Here is a 25299-nt window from a genome sequence, read left to right on the forward strand (position 1 = left end):
AATTTCAACTACTTTACTTTACTAGTTTTAACTATGCCTAGTGTTATACCTGTGCTGGGTCTTTAATATGCTCAAACACCTGTAAACTGTCTGGTGCCTGATAATTTTATTTATACACATGACTTGCTGGTAAATCATGAACTAGATTAGCAATGTTTAACCATTTGAACAATTTAAAATGATATTTTGTCTATAAGCAGCCTTGTTGCTCAAGAATACCGGAACACAATATCTTAAAAGACTGAGAACAACAGGTTTATTTTATTTTATAATATGCTTTCTTGAAGTTTTCTTAGTTCACGGTCTTTTTCACCCCCGGAACCTTAGTTGGAGTTACCTCTCCGGGGAAGGTATTTATGGTCACGCTGGAAAAAAATATTGAAAATTAGCAACGTTATCAGTTCATTTGCATGAACTTACTGTAGATATTAATTGACTGATCGTTGTGCGCGTTAACAGCCAGGTTCATTGAAGAGTACAGCGCACATCATACAAGGTGAGCTCCAACCGCAGACCCGTGTTTGAGTTTAACTAACGCGTCTTGGCTAGCCGTAATTTAGGCTAGCATTAGCAATGTGAGCGTTACACCTACACAATATTAGATTGTTATCTCGCTACGACAACCGACAAAACAGTCGGTTCGTCAAGGGAAGCTGCTTTTTCTTCCAGCTCCGGTTACAACCAGCCATCCTCTTTTGCCGCCGCTGATGGACAGGGGAGGTTACGTGGTTTTGGCGTTTGAAATTGCGTTTATTGTTGTGTAAGTAGCTAGCATATTGGGTGTGCTGACTCAGCCTGAGAAACAATAGTATTCGTATGCATTCGGTTAAGAAGCCCAATGAGCCAACAACTAACGACAGATGCTTGTTGTCCCTGTTACTCAATAACAACAGCATAACCTATTGACTGCGGAGGTAGCTTTGTGCTACTTGCTAGCTGCCTCCATCCTCGGCCATTGGGGCAAATCCTTCCCATGGGTCATGTCATGTGTAACGTAAACTTTCGATTTTTAAACATTCGACTCAGCTCTGATCAATGCTTACATCCTTCATCTGTGGAGACAGATCTTTGGCATACAGTATGTGATATATACTGATGTAAACGTATTACATAAAGACTGCATTAGACCAATAACAATAGCCTAGACAACAGAAGGATCCATTGAACTAGCACTAACTTAAAGTACAGTATGTATTCCAAAACTCTTGCTTTGTTATCAGGGCAGCCTCCACCTCACCATATTGTTTAAATGTATGGCTGGATGGGTCCATTTGGTTGTAACGTTTGTGAGTGTTACCAGTATTTTCCAGTCTGTATAATCTGTGAGACTGATCAAGTCAAACATCTACAAGTTACTATTAATGCTGACCCTAATTTGTGTTCACACATAAACAGCAATACCAAGGTAGTGTTGCATCATCTCATAAATATTTCAAAATGGGATGTTTTCTGTCTCAGTTAGGTTCTGAAACTCTTATCCAACCTTGTTTTTCTACAGATAGTTTTTCCATTTGTGCTGCCCTTCCTGGCTGGGGTTAAAGCTTAATTTAGAATAAAGTTAGCTTATACTTAACCATTGCAGGGATGACCAGTTGGGGTTAGGAACGTGGTTTAGCTCTTTTTAAAGCAAAGAGGGAACTCTAACCAGTTCGAGAACCAGACTTCAGTTGTGCATATATTTTTTCATGGTCTTGCTTATGGTTTCAGTTCATCAAAAATGCTGCCCTCATTTTATCAAGGGCCAAAAAATTCAGTCATATCACTCCAGTTCTTGAACATCTCCTCTGACATTCTTCACATGTAGCAGCCCCAGAGATTTTTCATGTCACAGATCAGTAGTCAGTTTCAAATCTCTAGAGTATGTGCAAAATATACTGGTAGAATTTACAGTGTTGTGTGTTGTTTGTATATATCTGTTTAATCTTTTTTCTTGCTGTATCCCTTTGTAAATAAACTTGCACTTCTCCTATGTGTTCTCCAAATAAGAAGAATACAGTAGTGTAATGCCTAAAGGATTAGTGTTAATCAATTAGAAGATGAACAGAAAATTAATCTATGGCAGTTTTCATAGTCAATTAATAGTACAGCTCTTGTATCAAGTAGAAAATGCCTAACATTAACTGCTTAGAAAGTTTAATTGTCAGATAACTATGTATACCATTGTAAATTAAAGATGTGATGTGCTTCATTGTTTAAAGGATCCTGATGAAGGTGCTTAGGTAATACTTTGAGAGCCCCATAAGACGCCATGTCTGAAGAGGCGATTTCAGAAAGTGACCTGGAGCCCAGCCTTAACAGTGAAGAGGAGTATTTGGACAATGAAGAAGAGGAGGACATCGAGGACATGGAGGAAGATGAGGATGAAAATGATGGAGATGATGAAGATGACAGTGTTGGTGAGTGATAAATGAAATTATTTCTCGTGTTTCTTATTAGTCTAATGCATTCCAGTGACTTCACAGACATGGGTAAACCTTGTGAGTATAACTGTAAACAGAAGGGAGAATTTGTCTAGTAAACTGATTACTGTAGTTGATCATAGTTCATTATTGCTATGAAATTAAACATGGAATAATACAAATATATCATAAATTGGTGCCTAGTAGTCTTTGAAGACCCCAACTGAAATGCTGTCTCTTCTCTCTCAAGATCGACCTGCCAGTGCCCAGAGCAGGACAGAAACTGCTCAGGATGGCAGGGACTCCACCTCACCTACCTCCGGAGAGCTTTCCCCTGAGTCTCCGTCACGGCCTGCATCCTGCCCATCCTCCAGGCCTCCCTCCAGACCCACCTCTCCCTCTCAGCCTCCAGCCGGCCCGGAGAACTCAAGCCAGAGCAAGCCACCTTCCAGTAAAACCAAGAAACAAAAAGCCTCCAAATTAACCAAGTCCTCTAAGTCCTCAAAAGGCTCCAAACCTTCCAAGCCATCTAAGCCTGCACACATGAGGAAAAATATTAGGTACATCTGTGTTCTGTTTGATATTTTACATCAGGTAGATTAAATAATATTCTCATATATATAGATCAAATAAAATGCTATATGGTAACCTTTTCTTCTATATTTACAGAAAGCTGCTGAAAGAGGATCAGCTGGAGGCTGGGACCAAGGCTGCTCAACAAGAAGAGATGGAGAGGCGGAAACGTCTGGAGCAGCAGAGGAAGGACTTTCCTACACCAGCCCCAGTTGTTCCAGACTCTCAACTAGGTAACTGTCGCTTCATCGGTGAACTCAACCTTTGAATGTTTCTGCGTTCTGTCATATTTCAGTTTGACATCTTTTGTAGTGCTTTGCCTTCTATCCTAAGTTTCCCCAACTGCCTTTCATCTTTCCAACAGTGAACACTGCTTCAATTTTAGGAGAAGTATCTCACTTGGTCCCCACCCTCCTCAGCAAGCAGGATGTGATCTGTCTGGACAGCAGTGGTGATGAAGATGAAAAAGTGGAGCCCAAATTGCCTGCACTTGCCATTAGAGATGGTAAGTTAAGATATATGATAGTTCTTTGCAATTATAATGATCTTATTTCCACTTGATTCAACGATATGAGAATCGAGCAAGCTCTCACACAGTGTTTACTTCACTAATGATGACCCAGATATAATTGAGCTCAGTTCTGGGGACGAAGACACCCTGCAGATAAGCAGCGAGTCGGCTGATGAGGACGCTGATGGCACCACCGGCACAGAGGAGAGCAGCGGGGCGCACGTCAACGACACCCTGAACGTGCCTGATGCCCAGGGTCGAGTGCTGGTTAATATCAATCACCCTGCGGAGGAAAAAGACATTTATCTTGCCCCTCAGTTGGCCAGGACTGTCAAACCTCACCAGGTATGCCCATCATCTCATGCTCTCTTGAACTCTCAAAACACAGTAACAGACACCCACAGTCAGGTTCCTTCATTCTTACCTTCGTCTCGCAGATTGGGGGAATCCGGTTTCTCTATGATAACCTCATTGAGTCTCTGGAGCGGTATAAGACAAGCAGTGGTTTTGGCTGTATACTTGCTCACAGCATGGGGTTGGGCAAGACACTACAGGTCATTTCGTTCATTGACATCCTGCTGAGGAATACTGAAGCCCACACTGTGCTGGCCATTGTCCCTGTGAGTAGTCTGAGTGTGTATTGTGTTAAAAAAGCAATGAAGTCGTTGCATGTTCACGTTCCCTGATTTTATTTGGTTTAAATTAACCTCCCAAATCTTTGTTTTCTTCGTACAAGGTGAACACACTTCAGAACTGGCTGACAGAGTTTAACCTCTGGCTCCCACCTCAAGAAGCCCTCTCCCCCGACACTGACCCTGCACTCGTCACTGGCCGCACATTCAAAGTTCACATTCTCAACGATGAGCACAAGTATGTAACATGCAGTGTTGTGTGTATGTTTGCAAGGTTGGGTATTGATTGTTAATCATGCTGACTGTGTAACATGCAGAACGACACTGGCCAGGGCCAAGGTCGTGGAGGACTGGTCCAGGGATGGCGGCGTGTTGCTCATGGGTTATGAGATGTACCGCCTGCTGTCCATGAAGAAGAACTTCGTTATGGGCAAGAAGAGGAAATCAAAGAAGCCTGCGGGACCAATCATCATTGACCTGGATGAAGAAGATAGACAGCAGGAGCTTATGAAAGGTCAGCTTAAGTCATCAGCTGTAATTTGTATGATTTACATTTACAGGCTCATTCACTTAGCCTTCCCTTGTTACTTTTTTTTTTCCCCCCAGGCATCGAAAACGCCATTGCACGGCCTGGCCCAGATGTGGTTATCTGTGACGAGGGTCATCGCATTAAGAACTACCATGCCGGCACATCGCAGGCCCTTAAGAACATCCGCTCCCGGCGCAGAGTAGTGCTGACAGGTTACCCATTGCAGAACAACCTCATTGAGTACTGGTGCATGGTGGACTTTGTTAGGCCTGACTTTTTAGGCACACGTCAGGAGTTCAGCAACATGTTTGAGCGGCCCATTCTGAATGGGCAGTGCGTGGACAGCACACCTCAAGATGTCCGGCTCATGCGCTACCGCAGCCATGTGCTGCACAGCCTGCTGGAGGGTTTTGTTCAGAGGTGAGCTGTCTGTCAGAACTTAAAATATTATTTAAAAAAAAAGAAGCATACTAACCTGGATGGTACATACCTTTCCATGTTCTTGATGGTGCTTTTCTGGTTTACAGACGGGGTCATGATGTGCTGCGGGATCAGCTTCCCTCCAAGGAGGAGCATGTCATCTTAGTGCGGCTCTCTCCCATTCAGAGGGCGCTGTACACCGAGTTTATGAAACGCTTCAGAGAAGCAGGAAACAGTGGCTGGCTTGGTCTTAACCCTCTCAAAGCCTTCTGTGTATGCTGCAAGGTGAGACTGCTCTCCTACCTAGCACTGGAGCCACACATTCAAAATAGCCAGTGTAACCTGATTCTTGAGAAATCAGGTTCATGTTTTGCTGCGTACATCAAAATCCTTGTTGTCATTTTTGAGTCAGTAAACGTTCTTGTTTCTGCATCCCTCCAGATCTGGAATCACCCAGACGTCCTTTATGAAGCCCTGCAGAAGGAGAATCAGGCCAACGAGCAGGACCTTGACCTCGATGACATCACTTCAGCTAGTAACCCTCGCTGCCCTGCACCCGGTGCCGGTCTCAAAGCCAAAGTAGCCGACTCGAGTAACAGCAAAGTTAACAACACCCTGCCATCACTCAATCCTTCGCAGGATAGAGCCAATCAAGTCATTACATATGAATGGGTAGGTCATGACAACAGTCCAACCCCAGCAGACAAAAAAAAATCTCTTCTAATGGATCTGATTTTTAGCACTAACTTTCCAGAAACTCATCAGCTGCTTTACTTCTTTGAAATTAACACAAGTCCTTTGGTCTGTGTCTATTATTATTGTTATTGTTATTGTTATTATTGCTCAGGAACAAAAATATGGTCACAAAACCACACCTTATTTAATAATTATGCCTATTAATAAAGGTATGCCATTTTAGTTCCAGTCCAGAGTCCACTTAGTTCCCTACTTCAAGAACCTGAAAAGTATAGCTCCAACTATTGAAATATATTTCTTTGTTACCATTCAGTTGAAGTTCATTGCTGATATGTTCACTCTGCCAACATGTTGTCTTGGATGTCACGTTCATGTAGGGGTTTGTTATTTCTTTTCTTTGGGCACGAAGTCTCTTTGAATCACAGCGCTGTTTATGTGTTATATATTATTTGTTGTTGTTTATTATTTATTTATTTAACTGCTGTTTTTCCATTTATTTGTTTCAGGCGAAGGACATAACGTCAGACTACCAAACAGGAGTTCTTCAAAACTCTGCTAAGATGGTCCTGCTCTTTCATTTGATTGATGAGAGCGTGAGAAAAGGAGACAAGATTTTGGTGTTTAGGTAAGTCCTCTGTCCAACATGCGTCACATTAAACACAAATCCGCCGTTAAGCAGCTTAGAGAAGAGGTAGACTGCCTTTGCCATGTGGCTGATTAATCAGACTTTTGGAGTTTTCTGAGCTTTTTACCTACAGTTTGAAAAATTAATAATTTAATCCTCACACATCTTATTAGGTTTTCTGCTTCTTTTCCAGTTTACTTTTGTGAGCAGGAATGTCAGAATTAACCAGAATTATGGCTTTTAGTGCAGCAAAACTAATGGTTGTTTGTAGCCATATATGCACTGTACATACAGCAGGACTGTGACTGTTATAAAACATTGGACCGATCAATTTTAGTTCTTGACTTTGAGCATACCAGTCACTAGTCTATTGTATTTCACAATAACTGTTACATATTTCATACTGAAGCAAGCTTACTTACTTTTCTTACCCCGTGTTATCTGTTTATGCTGTGTACTCACTAGTCAAAGCTTGTCCACACTGACCGTCATTGAGGACTTCTTATCAAAGAGGCCCATACCAACAGGCATCTCCTCCTCTGACACCCAGAGCCAAAACTGGGTTCGCAACCTTAATTACTACAGTGAGTCATCAATCTGTGCTCTTCTCCCAAAACAGCAACTCTGCAGAAGTTGTGGTTTTCAACACTGAAACCTCAAACCTGTGATTGTCTTTATTGATTTTTTTTTTTAAATCCCTGGCTGCAGTTTCTCAGGTTCTCCCACTTGATCTTTTGTCTCAGCACATTTACACCGTGCTCTGGAAACAGGCATGTTTAGGAGCAGTTCAACAAAGATGTTAGAAATTGTTCTATTTATATACAGTGTACTCAAAGAACTGTATATCCTCCCAGGCTTAGTTAAATATAGAGTAGACTTTTAAATATAAATAAAAATGCAACTCCTGGGAGAATTCAATAGAAATGTTCATTATTAAAAACCTCCCAGCTTTATCTCATTTGGTATTCACTGGAAAATAATCACCAGTGTGTTCAGATGCTTTGGTGTGAAGAGATATATGTCTGTCTGCAGGACTGGATGGGAGTACATCTGCTTCAGAAAGAGAGCGACTTATAAATCAGTTTAATGACCCAGAGAACAACACAACATGGGTCTTCCTGCTTTCCACCAGGTCTGTGGCTCTGCTCTCTACTCTTTTATCGTTTTTCACCCCTCCTCCACCCAGTGGCAGGAAGTTTGTCATTCATTTTCTGTGTTCCTTTCAGAGCGGGCTGCTTAGGCGTAAATCTAATTGGGGCCAACCGCGTTGTTGTGTTTGATGCGTCCTGGAACCCCTGTCATGATGCCCAGGCGGTGTGTAGGGTGTACCGGTATGGTCAAAGGAAACCATGCTACATTTACCGCCTTGTTTGTGATTTCACCTTGGAGAAGAAAATCTATGACAGACAGGTCTCCAAACAGGGCATGTCTGGTAAGAGATTTATACATGCGAACAAGAGCCGTTGATATTTAGTGATCAAATGGACACTTTTGAAAGTTTTACTCACTAGTTTCTTCTTTATTGTACTATATCTCTGATAATAACGAGTATTAAAACTTACAACCCCAAGAACACCTGTGAGGCTTGAATCACTATTGATATTGTCATGTAACCCTTATCCAGGCCATGTAAACGCATACCTAACCAGATCTTATTTTGCTAATTACTAATATCTACCTGAATTTATTCCATCATAAAATCTTCTCTGTGTGTGTTTAAAGACCGTGTGGTTGATGACCTGAACCCAGTGCTGAATTTCACTCGTAAGGAAGTGGAGTCGCTGCTGCACTTTGTAGAGGAGGAGAATGAAGTCGACAAAATCTCTCTGGGATCCCAGGATGACTTTGAGGCAGTGCTATACGAAGCCTGTCAGCTTTACCCACACCTCGTCACCAAGGTACAGTTAAAGGTGTTACTCGTGGACCTAGACTCTGCAAGAGGGTTTGTTTGATATTTAAATGTAGGCACTTGATAACATACTTAAAACAGACACAAATGTTGGCCCTCTGGTAATTTCTTCTCTGACTGTTTTGATACGCTCATGTGTTAGTATATGTTTACTTGACGTCCACATAGGCCAGTAGTAACCTTTGTATCCAGAGTGCAAAAACACAAACTTCTGAATGCCTCAGCCCTACAAAAAAACCAAAAGAAAATACCAGGAAGGCTAATTTTTTTAAATCAAGGATTTCAATGTGCTACTGTAAAATAAGGCTCTTTTTACTTGTTGCACTGAATATTTGTGTGAGAGCACATTATCTGGAAAAAATACAGATAGGACCAATTAGGATGTGATGAAAACCACACAGAAAATCTAGTAACGGTAACATTTCCCCAGCTGACCTTGTAGAACGAGAATCTCATCTAAAAAGGTTTAAGTATGTCTGTTGTGAAATAGAGGAAAAGGAAATGAATAGGCGGTGAGTTTCCTCTGGTATGTCGGGGATCAAACTGCCTCTTGCATGAAAAACCCTGTAGTTGATCTGTAATTCATTTTCCCTTTTTTCATGTGTGGCAATAGCAACCTTTCCAACATGAGTCTCTGCTGGTGGACCGGAAGGAGTCGAAACTGACCAAAGCAGAGAAAAGAGCCGCCAAGAAGAGCTATGAGGATGAGAAACGAGCCTCTGTGCCCTACTCTCGGCCATCGTATGCCCCATATTATCCAACCACTGATCAGTCTCTCACAAACATACCAGCGTTTAACCAGCGGGGCTGGTGGGTTTCAGACTGCTGTTTTATCTTGCATTCCTTTCATTTAATTGTTTGGGTAATGGCTAACTGCATTGCTCTGTTCCTTAGTAGCTCATATCCTCAGCTATAATTATCTACAATCTAACCAGCAGAGTTTTCCTGGTATTCTGTGCTGGAATACATTAAAATGTACACTTTCCTCCACCATATCTATAGTCACCACGTGTGCATATGCATGAAACTCTCATCTAAATCCCTCCAGGCTTGGCCTTTCATTGTCAAAAATCACAAATCCTCTTAAAAATCTGGAAATGACACTTTGTCTTGCTTACTGGCAAAAACAGAAAATATAATCAACATCTACATTGTTGGTTTGTTTGAGGTTATTGCTGTACATATTTGGTTCTTTTCTTTTTTCTAATGGATTTCCAGCACACTAGACACTGCGGCTAGAGTATGTGTGCGATCATCTCACCAGTTCATGCCTCATATTTCCAGGCGGCCCATGGCAAGGCCCGATGAGAAGCCTGTGGCAAGTGTGAGGCCCATCCAGTCAACCCCAATCCCCATGATGCCTCGCCAGGTTGGCATGGGCATGGCTGGCTCCAGTTCTCCTGGCAGCCTGCCTGTCAACTTCCTGCAGAAAGCTGGAGTCTACGTGCAGAGGATTGTCACCACAACTGGTAGCGTATAGTATTTTTCAGTTCTTAATTCACTGGCAATACTAAACCACACCTCACATCACATTTTAAATTAATTTAACCAAACTTTTAACAGAAGAAAAATGAATTATGTCCTGTGAAATGCGATGACCAGACATTAACATAAGCTGTTTTTGTCTGGATCTACAGATATTGTAATCCCAGGAGCCAACAGCACAACAGATGTTCAAGCTCGAATTAATGCAGGAGAGAGCATTCATGTTATCAGAGGATCTAAAGGTAGTTGCATCAACACAATAACTACTCTCTGTGCACAAAACGTTTCAGTAAACACTTCCAGCACTTCATGCTTTCTCTTACACAGGTACCTACATCAGGACCAATGATGGAAGAATTTTTGCTATTCGATCTGGAAAGATCAGTAGACCAGCCATTGGGGGCTCTGCTGCTTCAAGAGGTACAAATTCCTATTTATTATTCATGTTTCCTCCTGCAGTTTTGCATTACAACCATCCAAACAACTCATACTACTTTGAAGGTAGGGTATAAAAATAAATTATTCAGAGGCAGAGATTATGTACATGTCTCCTGACATTTGTTATAAGTATAATTTTTCCCTCACCTCTACAGACACCCAAGGTTCCCTGATCCATCCAGTCAGTAATGGATGTTCATCCCCTGTGGATCAACAGCAGCGCTCCCCCAACGGGGAACAACGTCCCTCCTCTCCTTTAAGCTCTGAGATTCTCCGAGAACTTAGTCGCTACACTTCATCCACAGGTAATGCAGCCACTGGCATTGGGAATGAATTATCTTCACCCCAGGATGTGTCGGCTGCACCAACAGGGGACGGGGGCAGTTCTCAAAACAGTCAGACTGGTGATCTCAGCAGGCATCTTGGTGATGACCTCCTGAACTCAGCATTAGAGATGCATGGCACCAAACGCAAGAGTACTGAAAGCCAGGGAAACACACAAATGGGAGTCAAACGCACCTCTGCTGCATCACGTTTCCCTGGACTGTCCATGGGCTCCAGTGGGCTCAGTTTTCCTCCTGTGGGTTTGAACTCTTCCTCCCTTCTTGGAAACCTAGGGCAAATGAGTCACCCACTTCTAATGGGTGGCAGTGGTGGATCATCATTCCTTCAGACGCCAGGGCAAACGCTGGCTGACCTACAGACCATGTTCCCCTCTGCAGGCTCAGGCCTACTGAGACAGTCTGCCACAGGGAACGGACACCTTCCGACCCCCTCGTCATCCTCTCTGTCCACTGTTTTCTCCTCTGCTTCCACCACAATTCCTATGTCATCTACGTCCTCTGCAGCAACTTCTTCCTCCCTGGCACCAGGTTCTCTGCCTCCGTACTTGATGAACCCCAACATGGCTGGCCTACTGTCATCAGACTTCCCTCTCAATTACAGTCAGTCGCTGCTCTCTGAGCCGAGGATGTTCTCCAGCTCTCTCCTCTCTGGATCAGGGGGATTCCCTGCGCCTAACTCCAGTTCTACTACATCCAGCTTCCTGTCTCATTACAACAATCCCACCTCCAGCCTGTTGGGAGCAGCTCTGACTCAGCCGGACAGACATCAGAGTACGGAGAATGGCGGCAGTAGTTCTGATGACGATGTTATAGAGGTGACGGGACAGTAGAGACTCGCGAAGTCATGGAGAGCCGCGCACAGTTTCATTAAACATGGTTAACATAAAGTACATTAGGGATGGGAATAATTACACTTTTACATGACTAAATGAACTCTGTTCTGTTACAGTATCTACCCTGACCCATGTGATGAATGATGGCCAGATACATTGTTCTGAATGTGCGAGCACATCAGATTGCAAGTGAGGTTAAGAGAAAAAAGTTAAACTCTTCAATGATGAAGTGACACAAAAAAAACTTTTCAGGAGCTAAAAATTTATGTTAATCATGAACACATACGGTGAAATTTGCAAAGGCTGTGATGAAGTTATAGCCTTGTTGTTAGATGAGCCATTAAAGCAGTTTACGTCATTCCTTCCTAATTATGGGTGAAATAGAATTCCCATTCCTAATGGTCTCATTAAACTTCTCTCACACACACACACACACACATACACACACGGACTCTCACCTGCAATTGAGAGAATCAGCGTGTACCTTAATGACTTTGCAAAGTCAGAGTAACAAATCCTAATGCTGAATATCCCAGATTTGTTCATCTGGAGCATCAGAGCAGTGGGAACAGATATTTGTTGTACAGGGACCAGCTGAAACTTTCAGGGGCTTTATAAGCACAGCCTCTCCTGCTACATTTGGAAGCAAGGCCTCACCATGTGGTTATTTTTATTTCCTCTGAATTCAGATGGAATAATGTGATTAAAACCGCTTACTGTTGGATTTTCTCGTGATATATTGCCGTGAAACGATCGAGTGCATTCAAATTTGCTGTTAAAGGTTGCAGCCGTACTCACCTGCCGAACGTTAATTTACTCATTTCAGTTTCCGTTTCTAGTAAACAAAACTGAAATGCTACGTACCACAATCAGTAAGTCGCGGGTATTGCAGGACGTGGTGTTAATATCCGTCAAAATCAACAATATATCTAGAGAAAATCCTTCAAGGCTTACCTTTAACAACAGACATTTTAGGCTTTCAGAGCATTTTTAGTCTTTAGCAATTTGATAGACATTGTAGCATCCCCTGTTGAAAGGATATTATGTGTGATACTATAACTGAACATGTTGATACTTTGTAAATAGTACTCATCATTGTTTATATCGCAAGTCAATACTGTGCAGTGTGTAGATTTTGGTCATAGGGAGATGGTTTATTATTACAGTGACTACCGTGACGATAAACATGCCCTTGCATAAATGCTGGGGAAACAAATTTATGTTCAACTTTATCATTTTTTTCCTTAAAACTAAAATGAATGTACTTTCATGTTAGCCTTTGATAACACAGGGGCAGGGAAATGGATTCGGACTGTGTTCTTTCATTTTTAGCCTTAAATAACACAAAGGGGTCTTGAGTCTTAGCATTTATCTTAGTACATCCTTTTTACAAGTCTGTTGGAACTACTGAGCATTTAGACAGTCGGTGTCAAACTCAAAACACAAGCTTAGGGCAGATTCAGCATCGTGACTGAAAGCACCAAGTGTTAAGGAGCGCAAATCAAGATACAGTGTTATCTCATTTCTAAGAGCTCGTCACCACTTTTAAGTTGAAGGTCTTACTTAAGTGTCCCCAGCATCTGTTCATATACCATCACTGAGTCAGCCTACTGTACATGCTACATGTAGTTTTGACTATCATAATCTTCTTATAGGTTTTCAGGAACTCTGGAGAACATTTATTAGCCAAACTGTAGAAACCATTGGATTCATGCAGCCCAAGTGTATAAAACCTTAAGTCAATGTAGCCACCAACCATCCAATCCTATGCATGTTTGTGTATATGTGTATATGTATAATATATACACACACATGCACATTTCATTACAACCACCACTGACTTTGGCAGATCCGTGTCAGGTGGTGTGGTGGCCTTACCAAACTGACAGTGCCATTACATGGTAGCTTTTCACCTAAATGCAGTGCAGTGTGAGTAGCTTCAGCAGTGTCAGTCAGTGTAGATCTGCGGTGCTTTAGGGAGTTTAGGTCTTTGCTGTTCTCTGTAGCCTTGTGTTTCTGTGTTGTGATGACACCTCAAGGTATTTAGATTTTGGAAAGTCCCTTTCCTGCGTTGGTAAAATAGGCTAGATGCAGTGGTTGTTAGCCTTTAGAAAACACTGGATATCCTGAGACAACAGATCATTCCCTATGAAGTCACATTTTTTTGTAGAGCTGTTTTCTTATGGGGACCTTTTGCCCCCACAGCCTGAGTACTGTTCTCTTTTTGTTTTATTTGCTACTGGCTCCTTCTCTGCCATTCTGGATGCTACATTTCTGTCATCAAGGACATCTCCCCTTTTCCTCAGCATTTCTTGGGAACTTGTGATTTGGTTTGTTTCAGATTTGAAAGTGGAGCTGACACTTTGAAAAAGGATCATATCTGCTGAACTGTACATGGTACATTATACTGACCCCATGTCTTTATTCTCAGTCTTCTCAGTCCATTGGAAACAATTTACATTTGAATCTTAGGAATCATAAGTATATTAAGAAAAATCCCTGTATGCCATTTTGTCAATTATGTGCATTTTTATGTTTCATGGGAATATTTCATTTTTTATAAAATTATTTTTATAACTTCATATTGGTGTTCACTCACCTGGCAGTAGTAGTTTCCATTATTTCGATGTGTCTGAAATTTATTTATTTATGATGGAAAATATATTGGGTTTTTTGTAATTACGTTTTTTAACCTTTTGTTCACTTTGACCCATTGACGGCTGATCCATTCAGAATTTCGTACATGCAGCCTAGATCGAAGCAGAATATGACTGTGTTATCAATGTTATTTTAACAATAAAACACTCTTCTATTGCAGTGTGAATCATTTACAAATGCTTTTAATCAGGACATGCCCTTAGTATGACATTATCTGGTTTATTCAAACAGCTACATCAGTAATCAATGGCAGGATAATAAGCGACCTGAGGCACAAACACTCAACATGAGTTCAACATGTATTCAGGGCTGTATCTATTTTAGAAAAGCTGAGCTCATGAATCTGAGCTCATGAATCCACTTCTTTTTTTTTGTCTAAAATAAGTCACATAATTTTGCAGGTATTTGGTTGTGAGCTAAAGCTAGCATGGCTAGTAAGTGTGACAAGAAAACTTCTCAAGTCGTTTAAGCCCACCCAAATCCTAGCAACAATACAGAAGACACCTCAGTGTCCTCAATAGTAGCTTCTGTTGCTGCTATTGAGGACTGTTTATTCCAGACAAATAAAAAGATTTCATTATCCACATTTGTTACTGATGCCACTTGGAATGACAAGACCGTCAAAGAGGCATGTAGCTGCAGAAATCAGCTCCTTTTTTTTTTTTTATTTATGCAAATCAAAATGATTGTATGTGACTGATAAAACTAAATCTCTCAGGCAAACCTTGCATAAGAACTCAGTGACAGTTTTGTTGCATTGTTGATGCAGAGTCCTCTGTCAGGACTGCAACCGTTTCTTGGCCATGTAAGCACTGGTGACTTGGTTCATTATGATGAGGGCACTGAGGGCGGGGCAGAGTGCTGACAGGTACCAGGTGGATTCTTTGACAGAAGCAGTGAACCAGGCAGAGCAGAGGCCGAGGAGCAGGCTGATGCTGCCAAGCAGGTAGGTGACGAGTCCAGACGCTGCGTGGTAACGTTTGAGTTTAGCCAGGGACCAGCCTTTGGCCAGAGAATGGTAGATGAGAGGCACAGCTGCCAAAGACTGCAACCCAACCACACACACTGTGATCAGACCCAGCAGACCGTGCCACGAGGTGAAGTGGGGTTTACCATTCAGGTATTTGTTGTAAGAGATGGCTGCCAGACCCAGGACTGCACATGACACACACAGACACTGCAGGACCCAGTGAACACGACCTTTGGTCTTGTGTGGGAACTTTTTGATGGGTGAGCCGTGGGGGGAGAAGAGGAGTATGGCTTCTGTCATGAAGAAGGAGAACTGGAGGAAAAGAAGAAAATAAAATAGGTCAGCTAATGATTATATCTAATCATCTATCCATTGTTCTCTTGATTATTTGATTAATTATTTCATCAATAAAATGTCAATAGTAACTGTCAAAAGGGGCCCACAACCAAAACTGAACCAAACAAAAGAAAATGAATTGGAAACTATTTTAAATATCAATCCTTTCAGTCAGTTTCAAGAGAAAATTACAAATATCTTGTTCCAGTTCCTAAAATGTAAGATTTTTTGCCTGCCTTTGTCATATGTATGAAAATAAATCAATCATACAAGAGACATTGCTTTGGGTTCCGAGAAATTATGAAAGTAACTGTTTCACAGTCCTTTTAATGATTAACCGATAACAGATATAGTCCTTTGTTGCAGCCCTAGACCAATCATCTGTTTTACACAGAAACTGCTTATTTCACGAGTTTACAGCTGCAAGTATTTCTTTTGAAAGTTCCGACTTACAGCCAGTGTCATGAAGAAAGGATGCCAGGAAAACCAACCTAAAATACAATAAAGGAAATCAAATCAACAAAGGGTTGAAATGTCTCAGACGGACGGTGACATGAAAACATGTGAATAGCAGGAGCACTCACTTGTACCCGGTCGAGACAGAAGTGCAATGAACACAGTGAAGATAACGCAGATGAAGTGGGTCAACACTGCGGAAGCTGTCCTGGTACAACCGTAGACCCGAGGCTCAGACTCAGACTCTTTGTTGTAATGAACCATGTTTAAGCAAACTTGTTGTGTGGACCCAAGCGGGTCACCTGCAACCCACACACGCCGGGTATTCACCTAAAGCGAACCCCGCACTTTGAGCCAAACAAAGGCGGAACTGAGGGTGGATGAAAAGTCTGCCCTCCTCCTCCTGCTGGTCCTTTAAAGACAGAAGACTGGACTGTAAAAGTAGCCTTGATAACTGTGGCATAACTATTATTACGAATCAGGAATCACTCATTTCCCGAAGTTATCAGTCCAACATGCCCTACACTACTACGTGTTTCCACCGGTCCAAATCATTGACTGTAATAAAAAAAATTTTAAAAAGAGCTTCCGGTTAGATTTTTCAGTATAAAGCGTTGTTTCACCAATCCTCCACCACTCCAGAGTACAACCATGTGTTTCTCTCGGTGTTTCTCATTCCTATTTATTGAACTGAAAGGTCTTTTTACATGTAAATGGATGTTCTATATGGGATGGCCACAGGTATGACCCCATTGTGCCCATCAGCTTGATTGCAGTCATGGCAAATTTGTGTGTGAACACGCACAACTAAGCCAATTCTGCATTACTTTTTGTGTCTACCTGTGTCAGAATTTACACACGACACATTCCTATATAAATGTAAGTTTAGAGAGAGTGCTGTAACAGTCTGTTCAATAACTGTTGATGCAAACAAAATCTGAGGATAAATCTAAAATGATCATCTACATGCAACGTTTTATGCTTTTATTCTGAAAATGGAATACCCGGAAGTGTTCTCTGTTGTTTTTTTGTTTCTTTCCATCTTGACCCCTCTAGTCAGGCTGACGTGGATGGTTTCTGGAAAGATTCCCAAACACATTTAGGGAGAAAACGTGGTTTTTATGGTTCACTCATAACCGGAGCTTTAGGCACAACTAGTTTCAATAAAGTTAGGCTCTGTCAAAGAAACCGCTTATTTAAATTTATTTGTGGCAGGTTTTATGAACAACAACAACAACAATAATAATAAAATGAATAATAATGCCAACAATAGCAGCAATAATCACATGCCAGTGCAGGCGAACTGGGTGCATGTTGTGGCTTAAATAGGTTTATATGTATGTGATGTCTCAGACTAATACCACCCATTCCTCATCCAGCAATTCAACTCAGTGGACACTCACTGTCAGCTGTCTATTGGTTATTGTGCTCCAATTACTCTCTAATAAGCTTGTGACTGCACACTGGGCACACAGCACAAGAAAACAACAAAATGCTCATTCATTCATTCAGACCACCCTTCCGCCCATCTCTCTCTTTCTGTCTGTCTATCTCTCCCTCTCTTACATCCACTGCCACTGTTTATTTAGATTGTATGGTTCTTTGTCTATCTTTTTTCCCCCAGAGGAGTTAGACTTGGGAAGTGGGTTATATTGTGACCTGTAATCAGGTAAGACTGATCGCATCCGGATGATGGCACTTTAGAATTATAGCATTTAAATAAGACATCTTTAACATCTAAACTAGACAAGTTTAAAAGGATTCCAGAGTCCTATTGCACTGTACTGTCCATGTTCTACTTCTCTTTCTCTCATTTGAGAAACTGACAACCTTCTGTTTCAGATTGATCAGCAGGATTGTTTTCCAACTTTAAATGGAAAATTAAAGTACATTATATTTATTTCACTCCCTTTCTGGCAGAATTATGAAATGTTAAACACAAAGTGTTTTTTAGTTTGTGTATCAAATGATAACATTTTGTTTTTTTGTCATAAATGGACAAGTTAAAACTAAGATTCACATTCTCTCTTTCACCAATCAGCTTTCAGCAATCTTTCAACTTGAATGTTTTTAGTTTTTAGTGTTGTTAAATTGTATCTACTTTTTTAATTATTCAAGGGGATGTTTCATAACCCGTGGCAACCCAGAAGATGTATTTATTAATGGTAAAAAGAATTAGGACATGATTTATTGACCACAAGTACCATGTTTTAGAGGGTGCCTCGGTTGAAAGTGGTACCCGGACAGTGTGATTAGTATAGTAGACTATATGATAACTTCCTTTTTATTTACCTCTCCAGGACTGTGCACATACTGTAAGTTTCTAATGTGTGAGAACAGGGATTCGCCCCATGGTGCCTCTCTCAGGATGGTTTAATACACATCCAGGATTAGACGGTAATCCCACACTCTCAATGTGCATGCGCAAACAGAAGTGCGTGCGTATGGAGAGGGATGGTCCGGTTTTAATTCAACAAACAACTGCGATCACTCTCCAAATCTCCTCTACGATAAGTGGCGCTGATGAATTGAAAGAGGTAAGTTCTTCTTTTTTTTCCTTTTTTTTAAAACCGTTTGTTTTGTCAGCAAATCCGAAGATTTGTTCGGGTGTCACTGTCAAATGAGTTCGTCGCCCCGTTTCAGACTACAAGATTATAACCAGGCTGTCCCGTTACAACACCGGAGCTGTTTCTTACAACAAATAACAAATTTAAGAATAATTTAAACTTTTGTCGTACAGCCCGGAAACCACACATGCCTAGTTTTGTATTAAAATGGAAAAAAAATAAATACAAAACAAAACAGTATAATATGCATGGATGATCCTGGTTACAATGTGCTCTTGTTGCCCTGTGGGAATAACTGCGCCGTGTGGTGACCCACTTGGCAGAAAGAGCCCCGGGTTGTTCATATTCAAGTCACAATGCAGCTCAACGGGGAAACTAATGAAACTAAGTTTCAGATGCACCTGTGAACATTTTACACTTAGTCGTCCTAATGACTCCCCAGAGAAACGGATGCAGTTGGTCAATGACCCTCCCCGTGCTTTGTGTCACTATATCAAGGTAGCATTTATTAACTTAAGTGAATTAAGTAAATAATCCGAATCCTTTTTCCAATACCACAAGAGACAATACCTCAATGTAAATTATAAACGAAAAACCAGTTCATAAAATCTTGTGGAAATATTGGCAGTATCTAAAAAGTAGGAATACTCATTATGCAGTGGAAGGAATGACACCTGTCATTGCCAAGGCTGACAGAATTTTATAAATTGCTTTTTAAATTAATCAACATGCATGCAGCATCTCATGGGTTATGGGTTACCACAGTTCAAAGACATTTCAAAGAAGAAAACATTTTGCCCCTTCTCAAATAGTGGGCCCCATCAGGGGGGCACACCCCACTATTTGAGAAGGACTGGGTTACCCATTGTGTACACTGCTGCCTAGTTTAATCTACAACAATGGTTCATATTTCATAAGATTATCATATGTTTTCTATGTATAATCTTAATCTGCAAAATGACCATAGCTGCATAATATATAGGGGAGGAAATGCACAATATTGCTCTTTGAAATGTAGTGGAAAAGAAGTAGAAAGTAGCACAAAAGGGAAATACTAAAATAAAGTACCTTAAGCTTGTGCAGCACATGAATAAATCAATAAATGTACAGAGTTACATTCCACCACTGCCTGTCATACATTCAAAGACCTGTAGCTGTTATACATACTGTGTATACACAACATTATATACATTTAAACACTTTAAATTCAGGCTGTAGTCTTCTAACTTATGTTAATGTTATGTTGCCACTTGTTTCTGAAATGACTGATTTAAGTAAGTTATGTTCTTTCTGAACCTAATGAATGAAATGATATTGGCCCACTTTTTGGCGACAGTTTTATTTAAAATATTCTGATTTGTTTCACTGTCAGGAGCAGAAAAACAGTATTAGTTGTCCCAGGATTGCACAGGATTATATTCATCGTCTTGTCCCACATTTTAACATAATCATATGAATGCTGGCATCAGATAACAGAAGTTAATCTTTTGTTTTTCCATTTGTAAAGCCCATAGCATAAATACAGCACAGACATTGATTTTATGAATTTGTATTGCATGATACTGATTAGACTGGTTTAAATACATCAGATTCTTGTATGTTAAACTAACCCAGGCATGTATCGTGAGTGTAATGTAACCAAACCTCTGTTTCAAAATGTCTTGCAGCTCTTAAAGATCTGGTGGCCGCTCATTGCTCTGCAGAGCACACAAAGCTGAAAGTGGACTGAATTAAACTGACCTGGTGCTGTACTGTACATTTTATCAGAGCCAGACCTACACCCATACTAGCTCATGGACACCAAGTGCTACCTTGACATGTCAGTGTCTGTATCAAGGACAGGATGTCTAAATGTGAGCTGATCGAGCTGAAAGACCTCAGTGTAAATGATTCCATCGAGCTGGCTGCTCCTGTAGCCCGCACAGCCCCTCCGCCTGTAAACCCAGGTCAGCCCTGCTCCTTCCATGTTGTTCGTCTGGTTGGAGACAGCGTCAGCATCGAGGTACCCGGGTGTCAGACAAGAGAGGCTGGAGTGGGTCACGACTTCCAGCCCTACAGTCACACTCATCTTACCTGGTGTGACCTGTGTGGAGAATTCATCTGGGGTCTTTATAAGCAGAGTTTACGCTGTGCCAGTGAGTACCTTCTGAATCTATTTCAATTTGTTTAACAGCTAAGTTTGGTCATATATTTAATATATTACTCTATTTTTCTTACTGTCAACAAATCCCACTGAAAACACCAAAACCAACAATAAACTACTAAAAAGTATTGTCTTTGTACCCAAAGCCTGAAATAGCTTATTACTCTGTCAAATAGACCTCCATTGACATCCAAAAACTACACTCACTAGCACACCAAGTCCACTTCAGAATAACATTTACAATGTTTTGAATAAAGTATATTTTAGATATTTTTATTTTATATTTAAAGATTTAAGTCTTTAGAAGTAGATAAATGAGCTTCGTGTTGCTTTGTGTTGCAAGCCGCAGACACTATGGGAAAGCTGGAAAATATTGTGAGACAGACTAACACATTGTTGGTTTTGGCTTTTTTGTCTTTTTTTTTTTAATAAGAAAAATATGAATGACACCAGCCTTATGCTTTAAATTTGGTGTGTACATGATAAACATGTTTTTGACTGTAGGCATTGACCTAAAAAGCAAAAACAGGCAATCAGCCACTAAATCTGCATTGCATGAGACAGGATGATATACAGTGTGTTAGGCTGTTCCTGCCAAGGGGATTAATAATAGACACTGTGAACCATTGCTTTGTGGAGGAAACTAATATGAAAATAAAATCATTGACCTTTCAAGAAATGGCTGAAATTCTGATGAAACCATTAACCTTAGAAGGAATGGCTAAAACATACATTTACATTAAAGGCTAAATCAGCATTGTAACCCCATGTTGATCCAAAGCTCACAGAGCTCTGATACAGTCTTCACTTTCCAATTCCCCATATCGCCAGAGTGCAGGATGCTCATGTTATTTTTTCCAGTCATGAGAAAGTTTATCACAGTTTGTCCCAATCTGTAGGAAGGTCTGGCAAACTTCACGTTTTAATTGTATTCTGGTACAAAAAGCACATGGGAATGCTTCTATTTCTCTGTAGCATCAGACTTTCTGTAGCATTTCTGTAGCATACTGAGAGCCCAGTTCAATAATAAAAAAAATGTATGATTGAAGCAATTAGAAACAATCAACATACCATCAAATATTCATCATGAGCAGTTCTTACTTTGAATGTAGAAAAATATTGGTATTTTGCTTGTATAATACAGATAATGCATCTAGGTTAGTGTGATTTGGGTGATACTTTTCAGCACAAAGACAGATTACTGAACAAAATCCAGAGCAGAGGGCTCTACAGCAGCCCTGACCACTGGCCAAAGCATAACTGAGAATACAAAATTTGCTCCCTCTAACGGTCTCTGTCTCTCACTCAGACTGCAGTTACACTTGTCACTACCGCTGCCGACTGTTCATCCAGCTGGACTGCAGCACAGATGGAAGTTTGTTAACAGACCAGGAAGATTTCTCTGTCGACTCCTTCGAGACAGACACAAATGTGGTGAGGAACAAAGATACAATCACAAATTTTATCAGTACTACATTTGTACAGGAAGCTGGGGTTGTTTTATCATCCAAAAGAAAATCATATTTTACAGATTTACAAACAAAAATGCATGTTCATACTGTGTAGCTGGGCAGGTCAAAGCAGATGGAGACTACCAGATTGTCCACTGCTGTGCACTGTGCCATATGTCCTCAAAGATACTGGTTTTATTACCTCTTCATTGTCAAGGCATTTATACAGCAAGTAATTTAGGAGAGAGCTGAGGGGAGGGGACAACTTAACAACTTCACAATAAAACAGCTGTCCTTATTATAGAACCAGAAAAAACTGAAGCTACTGAGGCCCATGAACTACCAACTTATCAAATGATTAAAAGTTTGCTTTACAGTGTATCAAACCAAATGTTATTCATATGCTCTGACTTGAGCTATAATTTTTATGTCATATTAATATATTAACATGTTTTTGTATTACCATGATGCACAGCCCAACCTCACTGCTTCAGATTTGATAAACTAACCTCTTTGCTGCAGCCTCTTACAGATTGTAAATAAGAATAAATCTCAGGATAAATCTCAGTTCAGAAAGTAGAAAGCCAGTCAGTTTTTTACTGACTTTATTTTGAAAAAAACAACATACATTTTACAGCACAGCTGTACCCAGGAAAAGAACACTAAATCCAGAAAGGGACCCTCTTTTTGTAAGTTAAAGTACATATATCACAGCTTTTGAAGGTCTACATGCTTGCATTTCTGGAAGCTCTCAGGAAGGCTACGGCAGAATAGTAAGTTTTGGACAATGATATGGACAATTATAAGTGATAGGAACAAGAACAAACTTGTCCTGTCCATAATGTACATATTAACTATCTGTATATCATTATGAGTGACAAACATTTTTACACTCTTTTCACATACATCAACAATAACATCAGGAAAACATTTTTATCCCAGGATAATTTAAGCAGATCTCACTGGGAGGGGGCCGGCCCTTTAGATATCTTTGTGGAGTTTTATTGTCAGGGAGGGGCAGATGGGAATTCTGAGGTCAAAGAGCTGTTAGTAGAAGCAGTTTTCCCCAGACAGACAGATGGAAAGCTGAGAAATTTCAGACATACAAATCTGGAGATCATTCTAAGATAAGTGGGTATGACAGAAATCCTTTAACGTCAAAACTCCTGCTCAACTGAACCTTGGAGATGACCTGGGGAAGCACAGCAAGTGACTCATTTCGCAGTCAGGAGGAGAGTGGCTCTGAGCTGGAAGTGTATTTTACTGCATATACATCTTTCTTTCGCAAGGTCAGAGGGTCAGCGGTAAGGCTATGGAATAGCTCATCAGTCCAGTGTTTGATGATACTGAATCATGTGTGCCTTTATTTTGAAATGATAGATTAAGAGCTTGACTTTATTTTACTTTTACTTCTGCTGTGTCACTTTCTTTTCGTCCTTAAAACCCATTTGTGAAGACAAGCTTTCTGCTGACATCATGTGGCCTATTTACTGGACTGTGCCTGCTCTTTGCTTTACAGGATGAACAGATCGATTCGGGTAAACAGGAGTTAAGTGTTGGTGAGATTCAACAGAAGGTTAAGGAGTATAATGCTCAGATCAACAGCAATCTCTACATGATGGTTGTGAGTGATTAAGAAATCTTTTTTTCTCTGTGCCTTCAGGCATCCAAATTGTATTTTTTAATCATACTATTATAAGATAGTTTACAAACTATGTTAATATTGCATGAAACAATTTCACTCCCCATCTAATGCTATGAATCTATCTATCTTGCAGAATAAAGACGGGTTCTACACTGGTTTCATCAAGGTCCACTTCCAGTTAGCTCGACCGATCTCCCTCCCTCCTCCTCAGAGCCTATACTCCACACGAGAGGAAGAGCAGCAGGGCAGGCGGATGAAACGGCGGACATCTTTCTACCTCCCAAAAGATACAGCAAAACACTTGCATATAAGCTCCCAAACACGGGTACGAGAAGTCATCGAGGCATTGCTCAACAAGTTCACTGTGGTGGACAACCCAGCCAAGTTTGCCCTGTTTGAACGCGCTGAGAGACAAAGTCAAGGTATCATTCTTAATATTGTGTGTTTACAGTAAAGCAAAATAGTACCATCAAGTATTAAATTCTGATTTTTTTCCCCTTTAGTGTACATGCGTAAACTGTCTGATGATGAATGTCCACTCTACTTACGCTTGTGTGCTGGTCCCAGTGAAAAAGCTCTGAGTCTGGTTTTGAAAGAAAATGAGACAGGAGATGTCAATGTAAGTTTCTATTTGGCCCTGAAAATGAGGTCATTTGATCAGCCTTCAATATATTCTGACAGTGTATATACTGTATATACAACTGCTTTTAATGTGAAATTGTCCTCATCCACAGTGGGATGCTTTTAGCTTTCCTGAGTTGTGCAACTTCCTGCGAATCTTGCAGCGTGAGGAAGAAGAGCATGTCCGGCAGATTGTGAAGCGCTACACTCTTGCTAGAGAAAAGATGAAGCAGGCCATGGCGAGGATTACTACTCCTGGATGACTCTGAGTGATGCAACAGATCCTTAAATTTAAACATGAAGAAGAACCTTCTGCCACTTTAAAAAAGTGTCATGGATCAATTAGAAAATGTACAACAACGTAAAGGGGAAGGAAAGAGCTCAAACAATGACAATGTTTTGAATAAAGGTTGTTTAAGAAGCAGGGATACTGTATTTAATGTGAACTGCCTGAAGGTGCTGCCACTTTCTGTGCAAGTTTAGCCACTGTTGTAACTGGATTGGCAAAAAAAAAGGAAAAAAAATTAAAGACTACTATGGACTTAATTCATTGCAGTTCTTTCTTGAAAACGATGCTGCTTGATTAGATTATTTATAGAGGTATTAAAGACACATGTGATTTTTTTCTTGTAATTTATCTGTTTTTTCTTCTGGTCATTTTATGTGACATTTAGTTTTCTTTATCATTGAGACTGTTTTTAAATTTTGGCACTTTATTGAACCAGTGAAACTGATCCAGACAAGTTCAAATGTGAAAGTGTGTTTATATTCTAATCATCTAATAAAGTGATGATGATAAGTCATGGGTCATCTGATGTGGTTGTTGTGGTGGTTTTACATTTTAAATTAAGTGCAAGGTTTGATCACATCTTGTGTGGCAAACAGTTTTTATAGCCAAAAGTGTATCGACTCAGGGACCTTACATGGTCGTTTATATGCTGTGATAAGAGCCACCTCTCTCCTGGGAAGGCTTTCCCAGTGGCGGTTTTTGGCACGGGCGGCATCACATGGGGTGTGGCACCACTGACTCAGGAGAGTGTGGGAGCCGCCCCCATCTC

At 40.7% G+C, this 25299-nt stretch overlaps 3 protein-coding genes across 4 annotated transcripts; 2 read left to right on the forward strand and 1 right to left on the reverse strand.

Moving 5' to 3' along the window:
- The first annotated feature begins 370 nt into the window (after positions 1 to 370).
- rad54l2 (RAD54 like 2) lies at positions 371 to 14211 on the forward strand. The gene is made up of 22 exons (XM_041033945.1): positions 371 to 496; positions 2199 to 2396; positions 2650 to 2959; positions 3069 to 3205; positions 3337 to 3477; positions 3596 to 3828; positions 3921 to 4103; positions 4220 to 4353; positions 4433 to 4629; positions 4722 to 5064; positions 5172 to 5349; positions 5506 to 5736; positions 6267 to 6385; positions 6851 to 6969; positions 7418 to 7517; positions 7612 to 7817; positions 8108 to 8283; positions 8908 to 9104; positions 9579 to 9763; positions 9932 to 10021; positions 10107 to 10199; positions 10373 to 14211. The coding sequence occupies exons 2-22, from the start codon at positions 2249 to 2251 to the stop codon at positions 11389 to 11391; spliced, it is 4539 nt and encodes a 1512-aa protein (XP_040889879.1). The 5' UTR covers positions 371 to 496; positions 2199 to 2248; the 3' UTR covers positions 11392 to 14211.
- Positions 14212 to 14660: 449 nt separating this feature from the next.
- On the reverse strand, positions 14661 to 16360 carry LOC121179232 (cytochrome b561 domain-containing protein 2). The gene is made up of 3 exons (XM_041033946.1): positions 15943 to 16360; positions 15812 to 15849; positions 14661 to 15334 (listed from the first exon to the last, which is right to left on the reverse strand). The coding sequence occupies exons 1-3, from the start codon at positions 16076 to 16078 to the stop codon at positions 14831 to 14833; spliced, it is 678 nt and encodes a 225-aa protein (XP_040889880.1). The 5' UTR covers positions 16079 to 16360; the 3' UTR covers positions 14661 to 14830.
- Positions 16361 to 20218: 3858 nt separating this feature from the next.
- rassf1 (Ras association domain family member 1) lies at positions 20219 to 24504 on the forward strand. 2 transcript variants are annotated; one of them, XM_041034475.1, is made up of 6 exons: positions 20219 to 20516; positions 21834 to 21958; positions 23495 to 23599; positions 23754 to 24042; positions 24124 to 24239; positions 24355 to 24504. In XM_041034475.1, the coding sequence occupies exons 1-6, from the start codon at positions 20225 to 20227 to the stop codon at positions 24502 to 24504; spliced, it is 1077 nt and encodes a 358-aa protein (XP_040890409.1). In that variant the 5' UTR covers positions 20219 to 20224. The 2 variants fall into 2 exon arrangements, with proteins under 2 accessions (XP_040890409.1, XP_040890408.1); XM_041034474.1 differs by lacking the exons at positions 20219 to 20516; positions 21834 to 21958 and adding an exon at positions 23163 to 23276.
- The last annotated feature ends 795 nt before the right edge of the window (positions 24505 to 25299 follow it).

Source organism: Toxotes jaculatrix, chromosome 3, assembly GCF_017976425.1.
Source record: "Toxotes jaculatrix isolate fToxJac2 chromosome 3, fToxJac2.pri, whole genome shotgun sequence".
Taxonomy (NCBI): Eukaryota; Metazoa; Chordata; class Actinopteri; family Toxotidae; genus Toxotes; species Toxotes jaculatrix.